This window comes from Enoplosus armatus, chromosome 3 (assembly GCF_043641665.1).
Source record: "Enoplosus armatus isolate fEnoArm2 chromosome 3, fEnoArm2.hap1, whole genome shotgun sequence".
NCBI classification, from domain to species: Eukaryota; Metazoa; Chordata; class Actinopteri; order Centrarchiformes; family Enoplosidae; genus Enoplosus; species Enoplosus armatus.
The window spans coordinates 20,172,754-20,194,403 of NC_092182.1; the positions used below are offsets into that span (position 1 = coordinate 20,172,754).

General features: G+C 40.8%; 3 protein-coding genes across 3 annotated transcripts; 1 reads left to right on the forward strand and 2 right to left on the reverse strand.

Moving 5' to 3' along the window:
• Positions 1–15: 15 nt before the first annotated feature.
• Positions 16–2,024, reverse strand: cox14 (cytochrome c oxidase assembly factor COX14). The gene is made up of 2 exons (XM_070903149.1): positions 1,924–2,024; positions 16–499 (listed from the first exon to the last, which is right to left on the reverse strand). The coding sequence occupies exon 2, from the start codon at positions 487–489 to the stop codon at positions 313–315; it is 177 nt and encodes a 58-aa protein (XP_070759250.1). The 5' UTR covers positions 490–499; positions 1,924–2,024; the 3' UTR covers positions 16–312.
• A 907-nt stretch (positions 2,025–2,931) lies between these two features.
• bcdin3d (BCDIN3 domain containing) lies at positions 2,932–4,071 on the forward strand. Its single transcript, XM_070903472.1, has 2 exons — positions 2,932–3,165; positions 3,520–4,071. The coding sequence occupies exons 1-2, from the start codon at positions 2,962–2,964 to the stop codon at positions 4,069–4,071; spliced, it is 756 nt and encodes a 251-aa protein (XP_070759573.1). The 5' UTR covers positions 2,932–2,961.
• Positions 4,072–5,986: 1,915 nt separating this feature from the next.
• Positions 5,987–21,397, reverse strand: ppp4r1l (protein phosphatase 4, regulatory subunit 1-like). Its single transcript, XM_070902477.1, has 21 exons — positions 21,385–21,397; positions 19,525–19,569; positions 18,845–18,974; positions 17,368–17,474; positions 17,030–17,172; positions 16,679–16,825; positions 16,056–16,163; positions 15,145–15,210; positions 14,677–14,835; positions 13,762–13,886; positions 12,926–13,449; positions 12,522–12,844; positions 11,931–12,017; positions 11,597–11,782; positions 9,805–9,966; positions 9,484–9,584; positions 9,086–9,206; positions 8,201–8,335; positions 7,741–7,882; positions 6,982–7,084; positions 5,987–6,209 (listed from the first exon to the last, which is right to left on the reverse strand). The coding sequence occupies exons 1-21, from the start codon at positions 21,389–21,391 to the stop codon at positions 6,098–6,100; spliced, it is 3,033 nt and encodes a 1,010-aa protein (XP_070758578.1). The 5' UTR covers positions 21,392–21,397; the 3' UTR covers positions 5,987–6,097.
• Between the last annotated feature and the right edge of the window lie 253 nt (positions 21,398–21,650).

Below are 21,650 nucleotides of genomic sequence, written 5' to 3' on the forward strand. Positions count from 1 at the left end.
AACACCACATTACACTGGGAGGTTAAAGGCATTTAATATAATATACAAACAATTACAGCGATCTTCACTCTTGGAACAGTGTCACTCACAGCATGGATTTTACTCAGGCCATCGATGCAATTAATATGTTCGTGGTTAATTTGCTCTGTGAAGTTTTTCTATGAACAAAACATCTTCCATGTGAGGGCACAATACCCTCACAAGCATCCTCAGAAGAATAAACATCTTCATGATTTAGTGATGGACAAAAAACAAAACGGAGGAATGGGAAATGTCCACATCTGTGCAAAAAGGAGAGCAGTCCTTCCGACGTCAGTCTTTGATGACTTCAGGATCCTGGTTTTCTGCTGCCAACTGCAGCTGTTTCTGCCTCTCCATGTAGCGGTATCCTCGCATCGCACACAGGTAACCTCCGTATGCTGTCAGCAGCATCATCGAGGCAGAAAAAGCCCGATAGCCGATGTCAGCCAGGCGCTTTCCAGACACCATGATGAGGATCCTGAAGGAATCAGGAACGAGAGGTCAGAGCAGGTTCAGCAGCAATATACTGTACAGCAGCAGTGGAAAGTAACCAATTATATTTACTCAAGTACTGCAGGGGTGGGGCGATATGACAATATAAATTTGTGATTTGGCTGTATCATTTATACTGTGGTAGCTGATGTGTTAGATCACTGTGCAGGATTGTTTTGTGGCCAAATTAGACTTTCATATAATTTTTGCATCAATGTGATAAAAGTCCTTTGATTCACAAGGTGTTTAATTGTAGTTAATTTGCAGGATTAGCCAAAGGACATTTAGTTACTTTATCCATTAACAGTTTCTCAGCTGATTTTCCAGAAAACATTATCATATCTACATAAATATTGCATTATAAGACTATATACTATGATGGAGGATTTTATCCACTTCACCCACCCCTGGCACTATATTTATGTAATGTTTACAGGTGCTTGCATTGTATACTACTTTGTACTTCTATTACACTACTTTTAGAGGGAAATTGTCTTTTACTTACATTTATCTGACAGCTGTAGTTATCAATTGTTTTACAGATTAATATTTTACATGCAGAACACAGGATTATAAAATGTGATATGGTATTATTATAGATAACACTTATATCAATCTCTCTCTATCTTCAACAATATATAAAGCACTTAAAGTAAACTCCATTTCAACCAGCTACAATACTGAAATGTTGCTTACACATTTAAGCATCAGTAATCCAGTTATCCAATAACATGCAGTAATTTATATAACAACTCTGAAAGGGACCATTCTAAGTACATTTAGCTGATGACAAGTACTTTTATGTCCAGAGGAAATACTGTACTTTTACTCATGTGAATTTTGACTGCTGTACTTTGACTTATAACTGAGTGCTATTGCATTATGGTAGAAAAACGTTACAGTACTTGCATACAGTTAAGTAATGTAAAAAATCCTCATATTCTTAAGATTCAACATCAATACGTATAAATGGTGACAACTATCCCAATGAAACAACACTGGAAATTTGAGTTTGTGAAAAAAACACCAGTTAAGACACAGCTGTGGGCCTGTAAATATTTTAAGCTGACATTTTAGATTGTATCTTTAAATTTATACCGTTATTGATTTGCTTTAATGGTGAGGGTCATGGTATTGCTATCAGTCTCAGTGGCAGATGACACTGCTGCTGTAAAGCAAATTAAAGATAGCAGTCTCTATTCCACAGTCCGCCTGGTCTGATTTTAGGTCCACAAAAGTTACGTACTCTGTTGCCTCTACAACATAAAAGACTCCCCCTGTAAGCTAGCGAGCAGTCGGTCAGCTGTGTGTGCACACATGCAGGCAGTTGGAACACTATTTTATCAATTCGAAAAAAGTCACGTCTTTGTCACGTCTCCTCTCAGAGCAAACACCTTTGTCTGTTCTTACCTTTTATTTCAAAAAGCGACGGCAAGCACAGGTTATTGCAGTTGTCCTCAAAGTCAGCACGCTAACACGCGAAGTAAGCACACAAGCTAACTAACCTTCGCTTTCGTAAGGTACGGGAGCCCAGAGGGGACCTCTTCTGACAAAACTGCGAGCAAAGCTTCAGAGCGCCACCTACTGACCCGGAGTAAAAATTATTCTTCATACTTTGTGAGTAAAACTGAACAGCTAAGCTAGTTCTTTACTACAGCCCCACAGTTTATCGCAGACACGAGTAAAATAGTTGATCTGCCCCCAAATTTACTGAAGTAAATGTACTTCCATACTATTTTGAGATACGTTGATGCTTTTAAGCACTTTTATTCCACTCCATTTCAGAAGGAAATATTGTATTTTTTACTCCACTACATGTGTCTGACAGCTGTAGTTATTACTTTCAGATTTTGCATACAAAACAACATTTATGTGCTTTTTACATATTTATGTATAAATAATAACTCAATAATGTAACACTCATGGGGTACTTTTACTTCTTACACATTAAGTACATTTAGCTGATAATAATTCTGTACTACACTAATATTTTGAATGAAGGACTTTTACTTGTAATCGTATTTTATGTTGTATTTTATTATATTGTATTTCAGAAGTACTCTGATCCTTCACCTAAGAGCGTAAAATTACTAATACCACACTGTAAAAATGCTCTTTTACAAAAAAGTTCTGCATTGAAAATGTTACTTAAGTAAATGTATGCAAGTATAATCAGTAAAATGTACTCAATGCAGATACATTTCCCCTGTGACTGTTATATATTATGTAATTAGTTTATTACTACTCATTAATGTAAAAGCAGGATTTTACCGTTGTATATAACGTAATGGAGAAATTCAAATAACTCTCTCTCTCTTTTAAACTTATATCTACCTACACAGACGTTTTCGTATTATTAACTAAACCTACAACAAACACACGACAGTCCTTTTTTGACAGCAGCCCACGCTTTCCACCCGGAAGTATTTTGGAGGCGCACACGTTACAATGGCAACATGTTCGACTAATAGCGGCGATGTTGATGAAATAAATGATCCAGGAGGCGCTCCTTATGGCAACTTTATAAACTATTACACCTTCAATCCTCCGGAGAACCGCATGAGTCTGGTTCCAGCCACCCTCCTGCAGGACTTGGGTTACAGCGACCGCCATCAGACCTCACTGATCCTGGACGTGGGGTGTAATTCAGGGGTAAGTGATAGTGGAGCAGAGACGTGCAGACTCTCCCTAACACTGCTTTTTAAAATGTATCTTTAACCGTTTGGACTATTCCCCACATTTCCCTTAAAGTTCTTTAAGTAGACTTTTCCACATGTTTCCACAGCATCACACAGTCTAACTCATAGCATGAGCTTCATAATCAAAACTCTTTGCGTGGCGACACATTTGATGTGTTTTTTTGCCCGTGATACATACGATGATCCAACATGACATATGGCATCTTTGGAACTCATCTTAAAATGAATGAAATTTGAAACAAAGTGAAGTTTGAACAATGTCTGTCCACATAATACAGTTTTTGTCTTTTCCCCCTGTGAATGGCAGGACCTCAGTGTGGCCTTTTACAAGCATCTGGTGCAAGAGGCTGTGGGCGAAGAGGAGTCAGGCAGGAGGAAAGTTCATCTCCTGGGCTTCGACTTGGATGAGATCCTCATTCAGCGGGCTCAGCAGACCAACCCCCTGCCCAGCAGCATCTCCTTCATCCCTCTGGACATCACTAAAGACACCGACCAGCTGCAGGACTACCTCAACCAGCACGGCTGCTCCCACTTCCACCTGTGTCTGTGCCTGGCTGTCACCATGTGGGTCCACCTCAACCACGGAGACTCAGGCCTGTTGCAGCTGCTCTCTCGCCTGGCCTCCATCAGTCAGCACCTCCTGCTGGAGGCACAGCCCTGGAAGTGCTACCGCTCTGCGGCCAGGCGGCTGAGGAAGCTGGGCCGCTCAGACTTTGACCACTTCAAGACCCTGAAGATCCGCGGGGACATGGCAGAACATGCCAAGGAGCACCTGGAGAGACACTGCGGCATGGAGCTCATCCGGAGCTTCGGCAGCACTGCGTGGGACCGGAAGCTGCTGCTCTTCAAAAGGAGATGAGACTGAGGACCAAGAGTTTTCATCTGCTGCACAGGAGCTGCAGGGACTTGATCAGGAAGACAACACCACAGGAACCAAAGAGAGGAATAGGAGAAAAGTCAAGTTGAAAAAAAATGCCAAAAATCTACTGGTTCCAGCTTTTCAAATGTGACGATTTGAGATTTTGAGTGTTAAATGATAAAAAAAAAAAAAGTATCTTTGGGTTGTGTATTCATGGCCAGACAAAGAAATACAAAACAAGCAAACTGAAGAGGTCACCTTGGGTTCTGGGAACTGGTGACAGACACTTATAATTAGCAGATTAATCTATTACGACAACTAACAATTATTTTTATTACTGATTCATCTTGCGGTTTACTCAATGAATTGTCTATAAAATATCAGAAAAAAAGTAAAAGAAAAAAGGCCTATTACAATTTCCCAGGGCCTGAGGTGCCGTCTTCAAGTAGCTTGTTTTGTCCGACAGTCCAAAACCCAAAGATATTCAGTTTACAAATTATATAAAACAGAAAATCCTCACACTGGTGAAGCTGAAATAAATAAATTATTTTGATTATCAATAATCCAATGACACTAATTGTTGCAGCTCCAGAGGAAAGGAGAACTTGAAAAACCTTGATTCTCTTCTTGATGAGTTTGTATTAGTATCTGCCTCAACACTGATGTGTTTTATTATTGAAATGTTTAAATGTTTGCCAGAGATAACCTCATTATACAATTGTTTTCTTTATGAATGCACTGTGCAGATTAAATGAAAGAACAGTGTTTTCCATTGTCAAGCAGCTACTTCCTTTTGTATCAGAGCTGACTGTGAACCAGTGTTCAACAATGCAAAACAAAACTTAAGCACGACACATTAATTTTCATCATTTTAATTACAGAATACTAAAAATAACATTACATAAAATGTCTTTTTAAAAGAAACCATTGAATATTACAAAGGTTGTAAATTTTGTAAAGTTAGGATATAAAATCTTTGAACAGTGGTGCATAATTGAAAAGAAAAATAATTTTCATAAAATGTATATATTAACTGTTCTACTACATAAAAAATGAGATGGACACAAATCGCAGACAGACGAGATGAGTAGACACCGCCATTACCGCAGTGAGCTCTCCTTTCGAAGGAAGAAAGACTTGAGATGCACAGCACACACCACAATCAGCTTAAGTTCTCAAGTTATGTCTATGTTCAAAAAAAAAAAAAAAAAATTAGGGAGGGAAGGGGGGGGGGGGGGGTGTTACCATTTACAACAGAGGAAAACCAACAAGCTCGAAAGACTACAGAAAGTGACTTGGTGGCTGCTCCCAATATTCACACAAATCTCGATGGGTGGAAACCCGACTAAACTGGCCTTGGTTCCATAAACACATATCGGTCTCCACAGGTTTAAGCTGTACAAAAGAGTTTTGAGAAACCTCATACTTAAATCATTCCACCAAGACAGGGAAATAATGATCAGCTTTCAGTTTCATAACACAGCCATTCCTATATCCTACTGTACAAATGGTCAGTCAGATCCACTGAAAGCTACCATGGTCACATAATTCAATACCAGGAGGTCAACCTTAAGAAACAGACTATACACAAGGGGGTAGGATGAGTGGGGAGGGGGGGGGGCATGCATATTCCAACAGTGTGCTTGCTTTCTTCCTCTTCTTTCTGAGATTTACGTCACCCTGTGTCACTTCATCACGAGCCCTTGTTAAGATGTTTGTGTCGACACCACAGAATCGCTCAAAAGGAAAATAAAATCACCCATCGAGGACATTCAGAGCGCGTTTGAACCGCAGATGTCCCTCTACATGTACGACACACTGGCCAGTCATGTCCACACAGAGGTATTTCATTAGTCTCCTGCCGTTTGGGAGACGCGTTGTGTCACATTTTTGGTAAACAGACACCGGGGGGAGGGGCGGTCAACAGTTTATTTAGGTGTTCTTTCAAAAACGTCAAGATATGGTTTCAATCAAGAGTTACGCTGAGTGGCAGAATCACTGTTGCTTCTGTGCAGTAGTAGTGGTTTCATCGGCCCATGAAGACCAGGTGGAGAAATACAGAGAGAAAGAGTGAATGAGAGAAGGTAGAAGCAGAAACAGACAATAACCCAGAGGACATCTCAGAAGACAAAGGACGTCTGAGACAACAGAGGCATTGAGGAGGAGATGAGGCGAGAGACACCAGCAGAGCTACTTGGTTTGGCTGGTCTGTTGCTCAGACAGCTGGAGTTTGTTTTCACCAGGGATCCAGGAGCTGCTGCTTATCATGTAAGCTAATAATGCTGTTTAGGTTCAGATGAGTCCCCCTGAGTTAGTGCACACGTCAGAGTCAGGCAGGCCTCGCCCGCTTGTTCGTTAAGAAATCCACAAAAAGAAGCATTAAGAAAAAAGGAAAAAAAAAAAAATCAATTCAGCAATTTAATATCAAGCTTACAATTAGCTTTGGAGAGAGAGAGAGCCCGTCGTAGTTTTACAAGTCTGTGATTGGGGAAGGACTGAGTCAATGTTAGTGTGGAGGAGGGAGGGGAAAAGTTCAGGCAGCTCCCACAAAGTGGTGCAGCTGACCTCTGAGTCCTGCTCATTTTCAGAATACTCTGAGAAGTATGCATTTTGTGTTGTGATGCAATGTGCGCTATGTAGTGCCCAACCAGAGACTGGGTTGTGTTGTTTGAGCATGCTCATACTTTCTTATTGTTATCTGGACATCTGACATGAAGTGGTCGTTGGTGCAGGTCTGCCCAGCAGGCGAGTGATTGGGGGTCTGGTCAGGTGCTGGTGTTGCAGGTTACTCCGACTGTGCATCAGTCAGACAGACAGGTAGGTAGGTAGACAGGCAGGTGGGCTTTAATGGGACTCAGGAGCTGAGGCTAAATCAAGGGAGCCGTGTCCATCAAGCCTTTGTTGGGGTCCAGGCTGGCAAAGAAGCGGACGTCCCGGTCCTTGTCGGACTGCAGAGCCATCACAGTCTCCTCCAGCTCGTCAGAGTAGGCACAGCCAGGCTCCTTGAAGTAGGCTGTACACAAAACACAAGACTCAGTTGGTTAAAGTAGAAACCTACCAGCAAAATGGTATGGGATGTGTGTAATAGAGAGAAGGGGTAGAGAATAAGCCTGGAAATATTCCACATTTTTCTTAATGTAAGCAAATCCCATGAAAAGACCAAAAACACTAAATTAATTCATTAAACTAAATTGTATTGTTACCCAAAGTCTGGCATATCGTATTGCTCTGTGTCATAGACCTCCTTTGTTGTCCAAAAACTATTAAAAACACATCAGTGAGCCACATGGTTCCCTCATTACAATGAAGATGGGTAATATATTGTAGATTATTTTGAGTTGAGCCCACATACACCAATAGCCCAACAAATGTTCACTTTACTCCTGTTTGAGTAACGTTTTCTTAAAACTACACTGCTCAGCTGTTTTGGAATTTACTTGGCCTTTAAAAAAAACTACATATTTGTGACCTGTTTTTAAAGATTTACACTTCACGAAGAACCGATGAACTTTAGGGGTCACCGGCTATAGGGAAGTTTGAAAGAGACTTACTAACATATTGTCAGATTTGGTCTTTACAAACAATTTGTTGGCAATAACAAAAATACAGAGTACCCGCAGCCTTATCCTTAAAAGACAAGATCTATCATTTCGTTTATTTGCATTTTACCTTTCTCCATGACACTCTGTCGTAGAGCCTTGGCCACCAGTACGCGGACATTGGCCACCGGGTCTGAGGAGAGGCTGAGTAGGCTGGGCAAGAGGTGCTGGCTGAACTGCTCCATGGGCATGCAGTCCTCCTCCACGACAGCCTACAGGAGACACAAGGAAACATTAAAAACATGTCATCACACAGACAGGAAGAAACAGAAAGAAGCAAGTCAGGAGGCATTCCTAAAGAAGAACCTCTGTCACAAGAGCCAGTAGATACAACAGATCAAAAGCCGACAGAGAAGTTGACAAACAGACTCATGAACAAAGAGTCTTCCTCTATAGTATTACTGTAAAACTTTTCTCATTCTCTCATTTCTGTTTGCCTAAAGTAGCTCGAACAACCATCAGACAAGCAGTCAAACAATGCTGTTCGACCATTTCATGTTAAGTAATGTCAGATCTAGAGAGCTACAGACCTGGCAGATGAAGGCAAAGGCCTGCCGCCCCACCCACTTGGGACAGTGGCAGAACCTGACGGTGAGCTCGTTGATGAAGTTCAGGCCCAGGTCATCGGCCCTACATGCATACAGCTTCTGGAGGATCTCTACAACCTGAGGACACAAGAGGCGATGACACACTTAAAAATTTGGGTTTAAAACTGCAGTCAACCTGCAAAAAATAAAAATGTTTTTCAAGTGGTTAAAAATCTTTCAAGTTGAGATTTCACACTGCCATTTGCGTTTAAAGGAATAGTTCAACATTTTGATAAATATGCTTATATTCGTTCTTGTCCAGAGTTAGATGAGAAGATCGATACGACTCTCATAGCTGTCTGTTCCGTATAAAGCTAGAGCCTGCAGCCAGTTAGCTTAGCTTAGCATAAAGACTGGAAACAGGGGGAAACAGCTAGCCTGGCTCTGTCCAAAAGGTAATAAAATCCATCTACCAGCATCTCTAAAGTTTAATCCGTACAAAAGCGTAAAGTGTAAAAGCGACCTCATCACTTTGTGGAGGGGTGTAGTAACTTCTGGGAGTCTTGTCATATAAACATGTTAATTATGAGCTTTTCTTAAAAGGGAATAGGAGGGTTTCCCAAAACTATTCCTTAAACAAATAAAATCTTAGCAGGTGCACAAGTACCTTCTAAGTGACTATGTAACTAGTCTCCAGTATTTAAGATGATCAAATATAACCACCAGTCAGAGCATTACTTTATCACATACACACAGCCCTGAACATTATCCATCAGAGTGACTCATTTCCCATTTGATCTGTTACAAGTTTCCAAAAATGTTTCTTCACCAGATGTTTCCTCCATCAGCAAAAAAAAACAAAAAACAAATTCAATATTGTACACTTACCAGTTTGTATGAGATCCACCTGACCTCTGAGACTTTGTCAGAGCAGAGTGTGAGCGCTATCTGTCTGAGGTAGTCATACACATCGTAGTGGCTGTACAACTCTATGATCAAGATCAACTGCCTGGAGGGGGACAGAGAGACTTCAGTCAGAAAACAGGAGAGTTAAGCTAACTTTTCCTGTAAATAGTACAATATAGTAAATACAAATGACCAAAATTAAGAACTGCAATTTTGAATATTCTATTATGGATTCAAATTAACATTAAGACGATACTGACTGTAAATTAATTGGAGGATTAAATGTAACCCATTCAGCTCTGCCACGGTGTCTATGAGCAAGACACTGACTGGAAGTTAATGTAATCATTTCACAATTGGAAGCGGAAAAGGAGACGTACTCTGCCAGCTCATATCTGAATCTCCAGTTGCGACTGTTGTCCGTCACCATGAACTCCTGCAGCTGATACAGATATTCTCTCCTCTTGTCTGCGTGCAGCAGCTGCAACAAGAAGAAGCACATAAACCTTCTTCAAATGGAAACTGAAACTGCTGCAAAACAGAGTCCTTTTTGTCTTATATCGCAACAATAGCATTGCTGAAATGTCATGTCCCAAACTGGACTGTACAAGCCTCCTGCTCTGTAACTCTCAAACAGTATGAAACAAGACCAAACTCACTCCTCTTACTTGGACCAGCAGAATATAAATATATAATCTCACCTTGAGGAAGTCATAGAGGTGTTTGAGCACGCCAATGCGGACCTCGTCCAGGTCTTTGAGGAAACCGTTGAAGATAGGCACCAGATCAGCTGCTGTCAGCTGGTCTCCCAGGATAACTGCCAGCTCATGGATGGAGAAAGCCAGCGTACGCCGCACCTTCCACTGAGAGTGGGAAGGTAGCAGGAAAAGAAAAGTAGTATAGCACCAGTCATGAACAACCAAGTGTCTTGGTAAAAAAAAAACAAAAAAAACTTTGAACTTTGTCACTTCTTAGGTAGGAAAACAATCACTTTTCACATTTCTATTTACTGATAATGCAGGAAAATTGTAAACTAAAAAAATGTGAGACACATGCCATTTATCTGAACCCTCCCATGAACTGGTCTGAATCCACATTTGCACAGTGCAATGCTGTCATGCCAACACTGACATTCAATGCTGTGATGGAGTAATGAGCAACAGTGTGACTGAGTGCTGTCACACCGTCTCTGCTGCTGTGAAGTGAAGCAACGTTTCCCCTCGGTACATTTCCCTTTCTTGCTCATGTCCTCAAGCATTTGTACAACAAATGCTGTTACTCAAGTCAAGCCAAGGGAGAGGAATTCTGGCACCACCTTAAAACAAGTGACCCTCACTCATTTCCCCTCAGTCGGCTGGTGCTGAGACTCAGAGACTCAACACCATCCACTAATACAAACACTGAGGAACATCGGACTGACACAAAGACTCCAACCCAACCAAATCACACGCAATCAAAACAGAAAACAAATATCGGAATGAAATTACCAAAACACAACACAGGCACTATTGTTATTTGGCCCTAAAACAAAGCTATGCACTTACCCGGTATATAGAGCTGCAGCTAACGATTCTTTTCATCATCGATTAATCTGCCAGTTATTTTCATGATTAGTCATTTAGTCTATAAAATGTGAAAGAATTGTGAAAAAAGCTCATCACAACCTCCCAGAGACCAAAGTGACGCCTTCTTTTGTCCAACCAACAGCCCAAAACCCAAATACTCTTCATTTACCATCATAAATGACAACAAAAAGCAGCAAATCCTTACATTTAAGAAGCTGGAACCAGCAAATGTTTGCTTGAAGCGATTAATCGATTATCAAAATAGTTGGCAATTCATTTTCTTTTTTACCGATTAATTGACAAATCATTGCAGCTCTTCCGGTATGTCAGCACTTCAGCTGATGTAAAGCTGACGAAAACATCGACAGTGTACAGATTCAGTGACCACAACCTGGCCATCGCAACAGGTAGGCACAGAGAAACATGGCTACCAACAGAAAACAGGCAGTGTTATCACTGTGATCTCCAAGCCGCTGAGCTTCACTTCACTTCCTCACTGAGTACACCCAGAATTCTCAAATAAGAGATTAATTTCTTTACAAAGCCAGCATCATGTGTCCAAATACTCCACACACACCAATGTGGGTAACCATTCAAACTGTTATACACGTCTTTAAGGAATTAAAAGGCTATCTGACGTTAATTGCTAAAATCATTATGTATAATTCACCACAGGGTCTTCAGTAAAGCACAAACATCTGCTACAACAGCTGTTTGCTCATCATTAGTGTTTTGGCTTTCATTTCATCAAAATATCACATAATCACAACACTGTTAAGCAGTCTACTTAAAGATGACCAGGTGCTGAACCAGTACATTAGTTCTTGGCTTATATTTGTAGTAATTTGTGTGGTTTATCACTCATTTTGGAATGAAACAGCCAGTCTAATCCCACATTACTCTCATAACTTCACATTTCTCTGCCTACCTGCACATCAGTAGCGAGGGTTTCATATGTGTCCTTGAGGCAGTGCCAGTTCTGACGGCCCAGAGTGAGCGCTACCCCCGGCAGGCTGAAGGCACAGTGTTTGGCTATCTCTGTATCCACCGTCTGGGCCCGGGCCGGGTCCGTCATGGAGAGGTACTGATCCAACAGCTGCTGGGGGATGACGTTCTGGAGACAGGGCAGGAGATTAAAGAGTTTGATGATCAAAGAGGAATGGGGATGCACAGGGAGAGGGTTTTAACAATCAATGTTTGTGCCAATCAATACCAACTGTAAGGTTCGGATCAATATTTCCAGGATAGAAGTGCTGACTGACCTGGATCTTAGGCTTCTCCTCAAACACTGGGCTGTGAGCCGAGTCTTCCTTTCCCTCCTCCTCCACACTCTCAATTAGTTCAGACTCCTGAGGAAAATACAAATCCACACACACATTAGGGAACAAGCAAGCACACTTCACAGTAAAGTTAAAATTTCTTGTTAATTCTCCGTAGATGCACAAGACCTAAAGCTGGATTTATGGCTGTATGTTTAAGGGTTGAGTGGAGCTACGGAGCCTTCCTCCAACACATCTAGCAAAGCCATCTCCACTTCAAACTCCTATTCTATTCTCCATTTTCCTTTTCAAGCTTTAACTTTCATTGTTGTTGATTTAATTTAATACATAGAAATACTTCATATTTTAAACCACGTTTTCAGGCTCCTTAAAGAGCATGTAAGATACATCCATCTAATCTTGCGGTGGTGCTATCAGCGGGAGACATCTGATGCTGACCTATAAATCAAAATCCTGTTAACTCCTTGTGTTAAGTAGAAATCCAGTATATGTAGTTACTGAGTATATCTGTTCAGCCATATAAACACACAATAGCTGATTTAAAACACTGCAAAGATCTGAATTGTCTCATACCAGAACAGGGGAGTCAGGAGGAGACTCTTCTTGGCCCTCGTGGTCCTCCAGGGGCTCTGTCTGTGTCTCTTCATCTCCTTGCTCCTGGACAGGGCTCGACTCTGAGGCTGGAGAAGTTTCCATCATTTGCTCCTCTTCTGTGGGACTCTCTTCACTCTCTGACTGAACCTCCACAGATTTGCTCTCCACAGATGGGCTGTCGGTGTTGTTCTCCGGCTGCTCTTCTGGCTGGGCTTCAGTCGGGCTGTCGTCTGTCAGGCTGTCGTCTGCTGTGCTGTCGAGCTGGGCTGCCTTCAGAGCTGCTGACAACACCTGGACTTGAGCTGGAGGTAAATTCACAAACAGCTTAGAAAAGTCACAAAGGTTTACAGCTAATCATACTTGTTCTGGCTCTGTATGCCCACCTTGTACATCAGGGTCATCCATGTGGGGTTGCAAACAGTCCAAGACCTTCTGTATCTGGTCGCTGGTAGCTTTGCCAGGACTAGACTTGGAATCAGGACAATTATCTTCAGGTTCCTCCTCCTCCACTTGCTCCACCTTTTCCTCCTTGTCTGTCACTTTCTCTGATTTTTGACAATTTAGCATCTCCAGCTCCCCGCTGATGTCTGGTAAAGGAGATCTCCAATAGTGGAAAGAATTAAAGTTCTCGTCTGTCTGCTCCGTTTCTTTTGTGTTCTTAGCGTTGTTTGTAGTTGTGGGGCTGGCGTTGCTGTTTGAAACTGTGTGGGTGAAGCCGTGGCGCATCTCTCCAGGAATATAAGTGTGGTTGTCATCAAAGTTGTGCATTTCCTCGCAGTCAGCTGTTGACACGTGTTCTGGGGACGGCGTGGCCCGACCATCCTGATTGGGAGGTGTGTGAGTGATGGTTCTTTCTGTGTGGCAGCCGCTGATGTCGGAGCAGTTCAGCGAGTTTAGGGAGCAGTCGCTGAAATGAGAGAAACAAAATGTATAGGAATACTCCTTATAATCCTTATATCTAAAAAGTACCTATATAAAGGTAACATCACTTTCTAGGTAAAAAGGACTCAGGGAAAACACACCTGGTTCCTTTCATTTCCCTGTTTCTGCAGATAAACCTTTATCTGAGCACACCCAGTGAATTCTGACCAGTATTAAAAGGAGTCCAGTATTATTTGGACAAACCAAAAGAAGAAAAAGACACGATTCATCAAAGTAAACCAACAGCTGTAAATAAATGTCAGTTGATGCAGAGGTGATGAAAGTCAGGTGCTCTTACCTGTCCAATGTACACCTGGCGACCTCTAGTAGTGCGCCGTCCTCTCTGAAGTGAAGGCCTGTGCTGGAGGGATTGGCAAAGGTGGAGATGAAACGCCCCAAAGACTGAAAGGCAGCCTGTCGCACCTAAAAGCGAGGAAGAGAGGAATCTGTCAGTTCCATCACGACAACAGAGATTTTTCATAACTCTAAAGCTCATATTCATTTGCTTAGGATCTTATGTTTTCATGAACAGGATTATTTACATGGGGCCGGATGCAGTCCACAATAGCACACAGACATGGACAGTGGAACCGCATGCAGTTCTGTTTATATTACACTGGGTGTCTGCATACACGGACAAGATCACACATGTTCGTAGGTGCAAACTGTCCCTGCGGTCATAAGTTTTGGGCTCCGTGTGGACCCTGATGGATACGTGTAGAAGCCAAAATTTAGGTCACAGATGCAGAAAGTACAGATTGGGCTTTAGTCTGCAGACCCTTTAAGACTAACAGACTGACATACTTCAAGCCCTATTGATAATCATTTCTGCACCCAATTGGGAAGTTTGTAAAATTGCCAGTCAAGTGGTGTAACAGTTACAGAGATTCTCCATTTGTGAAGATTTTTTTCTCTGAATGAGTTTGTCCTTTTTAGGATTTTCAGAATGCTAGTTTCTTATTTTAACAGTTTGAAAAAGAAAAAACAAAGAATTGTTATCTAAATGAAGATAAGGTACGTGTCAGAATCAGAAACAAGAAGATGTATACAGTAGTGATGAAAAAAAACAACTAGGCTCTACATGTAAGCAGCAACTGCTGAAACTGCATTTTCATCACAGTACAGAGGAAGTTACACATAAATGTGCTCGTAATTGTATGCAATCATATGAATTACAATCTTTCCTGTGTGTGAGCGTGAGAGTGTGTCTTACCCAGCGAGACTGGTCACTGATGAGGCTGATGAACAGGGGGGACAATTTCGAACGTCGCACCTCTGGAGAGGTGGAATTGGAGACCATCATGAAGCACTCAGCACAGGCTTTCCTGATGCCCCACAGACTGTCTGAGCACAGATCAAAGAACTTGGGCATCTAGGTTAAAAAAAACAAAAAAACAAGTTAGTATAACTCAAAACTAATATTGTGCAAAGAGCCTATTAACCTATTAATGGATATTAAAATGTGATATACAATGAAGTTACATGACAGCCCTTTAACTAGACACAGATGACTTGATGCACTGCTACAAGACTTCACTCAGGAAATTCTTGAAGGACACCAATGTTTAACTTTCATGTTACATAATGAAGATGTTAAATGGGCTGTGGTGTCACATTTTTCATTAAAAGAAAAAAGAAAAGAAAAGAAAAAGAGAAGAAAGAGGGTCTTGGAGCTTCTTACCAGTAGTTTTTCTGTGGCCTCCTGACCCACAATAGAACAAAACTCTCCAAAATTGGCAGCACAGACCTGCAAAACATAATACAAACATAATAATGAACAAGTGCCAAGTACTATCATCTTCACTGCTGTATGCTGTGGTTGCCTAACAACATGAGCCATGTGCATTTGTTTTTGTCTGGTGTCTGGAGGTTTGCATTTTATTAATCCCAAACATTTAATGCAAATGTTTGTAAATTTGGAACACAATTCCAGATCACATTTCCTATGACTCATCATATGTGGCAAATCTAACATATCATTCAATTTAAGCATTTATTAACACAATAAACACTAATGCAACATTTCCATCTAGGTGTTCAGATTATTAAAATGATTTTGATAGATAGACCATCTGTTATTGTACAATAGGAATACAACTTTACATACATAGACATACTGTCTTTCTGATGGCTCATTGTATGAAATAAAGATTTGTATGTTTTATTGAGCCCAAAAGGCCCAAAAAGACAAAAGGATGATTACACAAAGGCAATTTTTTTTTTAAGTCTCACAATTACAAAAGAGCTCCAAAAATTATTCACAATGTTTGACCACCTTTGCGACTCCTAAATGCCCTTCCCCAACTGGCACCAGTTACACCAGAGAATTAACATTCCTCACAGAAAACAACAGCGTAGTGTAGGCTAAAGCTGAGGTGATGCACACAACAGAATTAAGGCTGACTCACAGTGTTATTGAATTTATGCTGATGGAACACCGAAACACTGTTTAACTCAACTCAAATAACTTTGCTCAGTTGTGACTGCAGTTGGAAACAGAATATCTTGTAGGTTCATAATCATAAGTAATTTCAGACTGATAAAAAGTATCTTGACCTTTGGAGGAGAAGAAAATGGTTTGGAGATCGTTACCTTGCGAACTTGAAAGAGTCTGGCATCACTGCACAGGTCACAGAAGCGTGGCAGCAATAGATGCTCCACTGTGTCTTTGCTCAACATGGTGACAACTTTACACATGATCTGTCAGAGGAGACATATGGAGAGCGTTATGAGGAGCCGGGTTATGTGTGACAAAATAGATAACACCTAAATACAATATAAATACAATAGAATATAAATAATAACCACATTCAACTTTGAGTCTTTGCATTAAATTTGACATTAGGCATTGCAAATTCAATTTCTGAGTATATTAAATTCAAGAAACGTATTTTTTTTCTTTTTCTTTGACAGTTCAATAACGCATGACAAATTATAGTTTATATAACCCAAAAGCAATTTCTGCTGGCATCAATCATGTTCCATCAAAACAGAGGCCATTTTTTATTTCAGACTGGTGACGGATTAGATAAAGGCATTGACTGATCACAGTAAAGTAATAAAATAAACCCACTGTGCCTCTCTGCCTGCACTGAACCACCAACTATACCTGTAGTTTAAAAGCAGTTTGTCTAGTGCCATGTGCTTCATTCAAGCCTATTTCCTTGATAATAAATAACAGACATTTTATTTATTAAATCTCTCTCAAATCTTACAGCAACTGCCTCGATTTTGTAGTCATCGTCACTGCTAGGCTCTGTGAGTTCAAGCAGAACTGGACAAACTTTGGTCTCCATATCAGCTTTAGAGATGAGGCCCTGCTCCAACAGAACAAGCAGCGCTGCCTGGCTGGTCTTCCGCACCTGGAAAAGATGGAGCAAGTTAAAAAACTGTTTAATTATTTTATTTTTTCTATGTCTCTTATTTCCTAAAGGCTGAGAAAAAGAGGTCACAGAAAAGACTACACAAACACCAAACAAAAAAGTACTGCTTGGCCTTCTTGGCCAGGATTGATTGTTGTTTTCATTGTAAAAATCAGCTAGAACAGTGGTACATTTGAAACCTACCTGGTTATTTGGATCAGTGAGATATCGGACTACAATGGGTACCAAGTATCTTGAGAAAGCTGCTGGGAAGTTGGGCCGACTCTCGTGTAAGAACATGGCAATGTTGGGGACCTGCTCCATCAGTTCAGCTCGCACTGTGGGCTCTGAGTACACATTAAAGTAGAAACTTAATGCACAAACATGAAATGTGTGCATTACAGTGCAACAAGTGTTATGTGCTCGCAACCACGTAAAGATTAAATCTTGAAATGTAAAAAGAGAAAGAAACCACGGTCAAAAAAGCACAGAATTTTCTAGAGACAGAACAACTAAATAGATGAAAAGGAAAATGCATCTACCTCCATCTTCTGACATTCTGGCAACTGTCTCCATGACACTGATAAAGTCATTTTCATTGTCACTGAACTCTCGAAGCACATCAAGCAGGCCACGAGCCACGATCTGCCTAGAAAGCAACAGGAGCGTCAAGTTAGTAGACAGCCTGCCAATACCTACAAGTGCTGAATGCACACTGCGTGACACACAGCACTGACAGAGCTGTCAAGTACATTACACACATGTACTTGGAAATGACAGGAGGGCTTGAACCCTGCAAAGCTGAGCATGAAAAGCATGAAGACAGGAACTAAACATGTTTATGTGTGGGCAGCACAGCAGTATTAAATGTTTGCAGAGGCACCGTGTTTAAACTAATCAAAAGCACATCCTTAGGAAAATCTGGCAGGTTTTTACTGTTTACTGCACAGAATGTACCACATCATAAATCTCACAAAAATACACATAAACCAAGATTTGTCTTCAGTAGGAAACACTAAAAAACTAAGACTAGCTTTGTCAACCTAATGCCATGTTCAGACACATACCATCCACCCATGGCTCAACATCTTTCGGCATTCCTGCACTACACAGTTAAAGCAGGTATGTGATTAGTAAATACACAGGAATGCAGAGTCGTCCAGATGCAAAACAGATCAAGAACAAGAAAGATGAAGAACAATCTAGAAATGACTTGCGATCACACGATGTGTTAATCTCACATCAGAATTTTCCAATGCAGGTTGATGATACAATTTAGACATTACTCAATGCACTTCATACAATTATGAAAAAAATAACATACCAACAATACCAACAATGTATCATTGTGCAACATTATGGCATTACTTATTTGAGCCATAAAACCTTTCAGCAATGCTTTCCTTGCAAAACAGTGAACATCACGTTATCACTCTAACACTCAATCAAACTTTTTGTTTACACAGCATAAAATACAACAGCCCAAAAGATTAACATAGTTTGGTATGTAAGCCAACTCATCACTGAACAGTTTCCTGGTAGAGTTTAACACCTTTAAAATTAGATGAAAATTTCATTTGAATATCTGGCTACATCTTCTCATCACTTTCTACACAAGAAGTGACACCTCTGTGTCATTCGCCAGATATTTCCTTGATACTAAGTTCCACTAGGTTGCAGATGTTTCCTTGTTATTAAAACCCACTGGTGGTGGCATAATGCTTTCAACACAAATTGTCAACATGAGGACATGTCTACACAACTGCAGACAAATGCCAAAACAAAAAAAGTATTCATTCTATTTCAGGTCAAAGCTTTAGCAGGACAAGCTAAAATGTGGCTAAAAACACAATGTGTTCTGCTCTACAATAAGCATCACTATGTGTTTACATCGCACTATATATTGACAACGTATCCTCACAACCCAGAAACTACTCATGAACATCCTATTGTCTGCCTGACATTTAGCATTTTGTCCTTAGTGTCAAGTTAACAGCTTGACCACAGGGCTCAACTTACCTATTGAAGACATTCTCACTGAAGGCATACTTCTCTAGCCTCCCAAGAGGAGTTAGGTTGTCTTGTCCTGCATCAAGGAAGGCTGTGATGCGGATGCCGTCGCACTCTGAACCATAGTCATCAAATCCAACTGCGGGAGGGAAAGAAAGATAATTTTATGGTCCCGTAACCATTGGAACCATCTCTGAAGCACACAGTTAGTGCCTACAAAAACAAAACATTTGGATAAGGACTGACAGATGAACCACAGTAGTCACAGTGCCATGTTAAAGATACTGAGTCAGACTAAATGTCAGGAATGAAGAACCTGCAATGTGTGAAGAAAACAGTAAAGGCTCAAGTCTAACTCATTATTCCATTTAATGTTCCAGCCACAAATACACACTCACTTTGCAGTTGGATCTAAACGCTGTTTCGTCACCCTCGCTAATGCAGACAACAGGGACTGTTGGTCCGTATAAATCCTAATAATAGCATGGCGTAAAACCCTGAAATACTATTGACAGCTTTAAATTTCACATGAGTGAATTGGAGTTGCCCAGAAAGATGATACGTCTGTACATCTCCCCACTGAAGGGAGGGAAAATAAAGCTCCACATATATGCAAGAAATGAATCCATCAATGCAGGAATTGTTTTAATGTGGTTTTGTAAGCAAATTAAAGTATCCGGAGTACTCACAGTCATCCAGATCGTCATGGCCATCTTCAAAGTATAAAGATAGACCTGCAAGGATGAGACAATAAAAGGGGGAATCCATGGTGGCAAACATGTCATCAACATACCATCACTCTATACACCACTCCCTCTACAAAATGAGGAGTTCTGTGTCGGCAGGTTTACAGGCTGACAATTACTAAGACGGGACAAAGTCTCCTTCAGTAAGACTTACAATAAATCACTGTGGTCTCACTAATTAATCACTCTGCAAAACTGAAACTGTGCATTCACATGACGTGTAGTTGTTGATTTTATATAATACATGAGGTTCCTGTAGTCAATAAATTAGCAATAATCTAAAAGAGTCGTGTGCACACCCACAAAACCTCACTGGTACAGGTGCTGGATCCCACAAAAGAATGTGATTAAGCGATTGTAATGTCACTGGTCATTTTGGTGTATGTATATATACACACACCTTTCATTTCCTTCATGCAGGCATTTGCCTGAAGAAGACCCGTGTTGGGTCGAAACGTTGCTAATAATAACGTAAGGAACCTCTGATTTCAGTGTGCAGGTACTTTTCTATTGCATATCTCTGTATCTTCTCTTTGCTTTTTTCAGACATAAGACACTTTTCCCACCACCTGACTCAATTCCCTCAGGTGCCACTTTTGTATTGAATTTTTATGCCAATATTCTTGTCTCCACACTTATCTGGTTGGTTGGTCTCATCTACGTTCCATTCCTTTAGCACAAACGTATTGAATACAATAATTTGTTGGATCATTTAGACAATTGTGTTACTACCTACATCAAAACTACAAATCACATACTAAATCAGAATTCTCACAGCATAATTTCTTAAGTATGTGGCTGAAAATTACAAATCCAGTTTGTTTTTCCACTGTCATGCAGTCAAATGTGATTGTTTTACAAGTAGGGACTAGTGCCAATTCATAATTTTTCTACAATCATTTCTAATCAAGTTGGATATGACATGTACAGTTTGTCATCCCATTATCACGCAGTCCAGTGTGATGAACACAAACTAGACATGTAACGCTCAAGAGGTTATTTTCAATGCCTTAACGTAACATAACATACCGACACAAGAATACTTTCTGTCCTGATTTATTTTCAATACCACCTAGCCCTACATACAGGACAATAATTCAGAGTAGGGTATCGTCAAAAGAAGAGCCCAGAAAGAGAAGCATGTGGTGGGACGGCTAATGCCAGTGTTTACAGCTGTGCAAGCAAGGGAATGTGCTCCAAATACAAAAACAACTCCTATCTCGAAAAGATACGTTAAATGTGGTGTTTGATGTGTGGCGTAAATAGCGTTACAACTGGTTTAACAACACCCCCAAAGCATGTTGGCAAAAAACAACATCTCCCCTTTGTTATGGTATAAAGGAGGATTTGGTCAGCTTATGGCTGAAAATGACTTTAGCAAATAGGCTAACGTTAGCTAGGTCAACTCGCTAGCATTTGCTATGACAACAGTTCGATAATAATCACGACTGGAGGCATGCGATAATGTCGAACTACAGAAGAGAGTGGTAATTTAAAAAACAATCTACACGTATAGAGTAGTTATAGATTTGAATGTAGCCTCAAAGTCACACATTTCCATATTGCTGAGTAGCTTTCGTTAGCTAGCTGGCTAGTAGTGCTAAGTTTGCTAACACGGCTTGTCCAGCCCTTTCGCTTGACTTGGCTCGCTTTAGCTAGCACTTCGCCTAGGAATACCATAAATGCAGTAAGATAAGGGCCGATATTTTAAGTATTTACACTCTGAATACCATAATACCGCTTTATAAGTGCCAACACAGCGTCAAAGTATTAGAGAAAACACTATTTTAAAAGTGCCATTACCTGCCATCTTGAGTATCGGCTCGGCTCTGCGGGCTGCCGTCCCGTGTGGGCTGTCACCACCGCACAGCTGTCACTCAAACAAGGCAGCAAACTACTTCCTGAAAGTACTTCCTGATGCTGATATTCACCGGCTGATTGTGTTTTAAACAACTAGCTTAAACCGGTAACCGTTTCTCAGCTTGGGCGCAAACTCGACATAGCTGAGCGTAAATACAGCCGGTGGGCTTTGTGCATCTCCAAACAAAAAAGAGCCGAAACAGTCACGT

Coding starts and splice junctions, on each gene's coding strand:
- cox14 (XM_070903149.1), bottom strand. CDS start 489: ATGGTGTCTGGAAAGCGCCTGGCTGACATCGGCTATCGGGCTTTTTCT.
- bcdin3d (XM_070903472.1), top strand. CDS start 2,962: ATGGCAACATGTTCGACTAATAGCGGCGATGTTGATGAAATAAATGAT. Junction 3,166..3,519: donor ACGTGGGGTGTAATTCAGGG/GTAAGTGATAGT, acceptor TGTGAATGGCAG/GACCTCAGTGTGGCCTTTTA.
- ppp4r1l (XM_070902477.1), bottom strand. Junction 12,845..12,925: donor GGATGACCCTGATGTACAAG/GTGGGCATACAG, acceptor ATTTACCTCCAG/CTCAAGTCCAGGTGTTGTCA. Junction 12,018..12,521: donor CTCCTGACTCCCCTGTTCTG/GTATGAGACAAT, acceptor TATTTTCCTCAG/GAGTCTGAACTAATTGAGAG.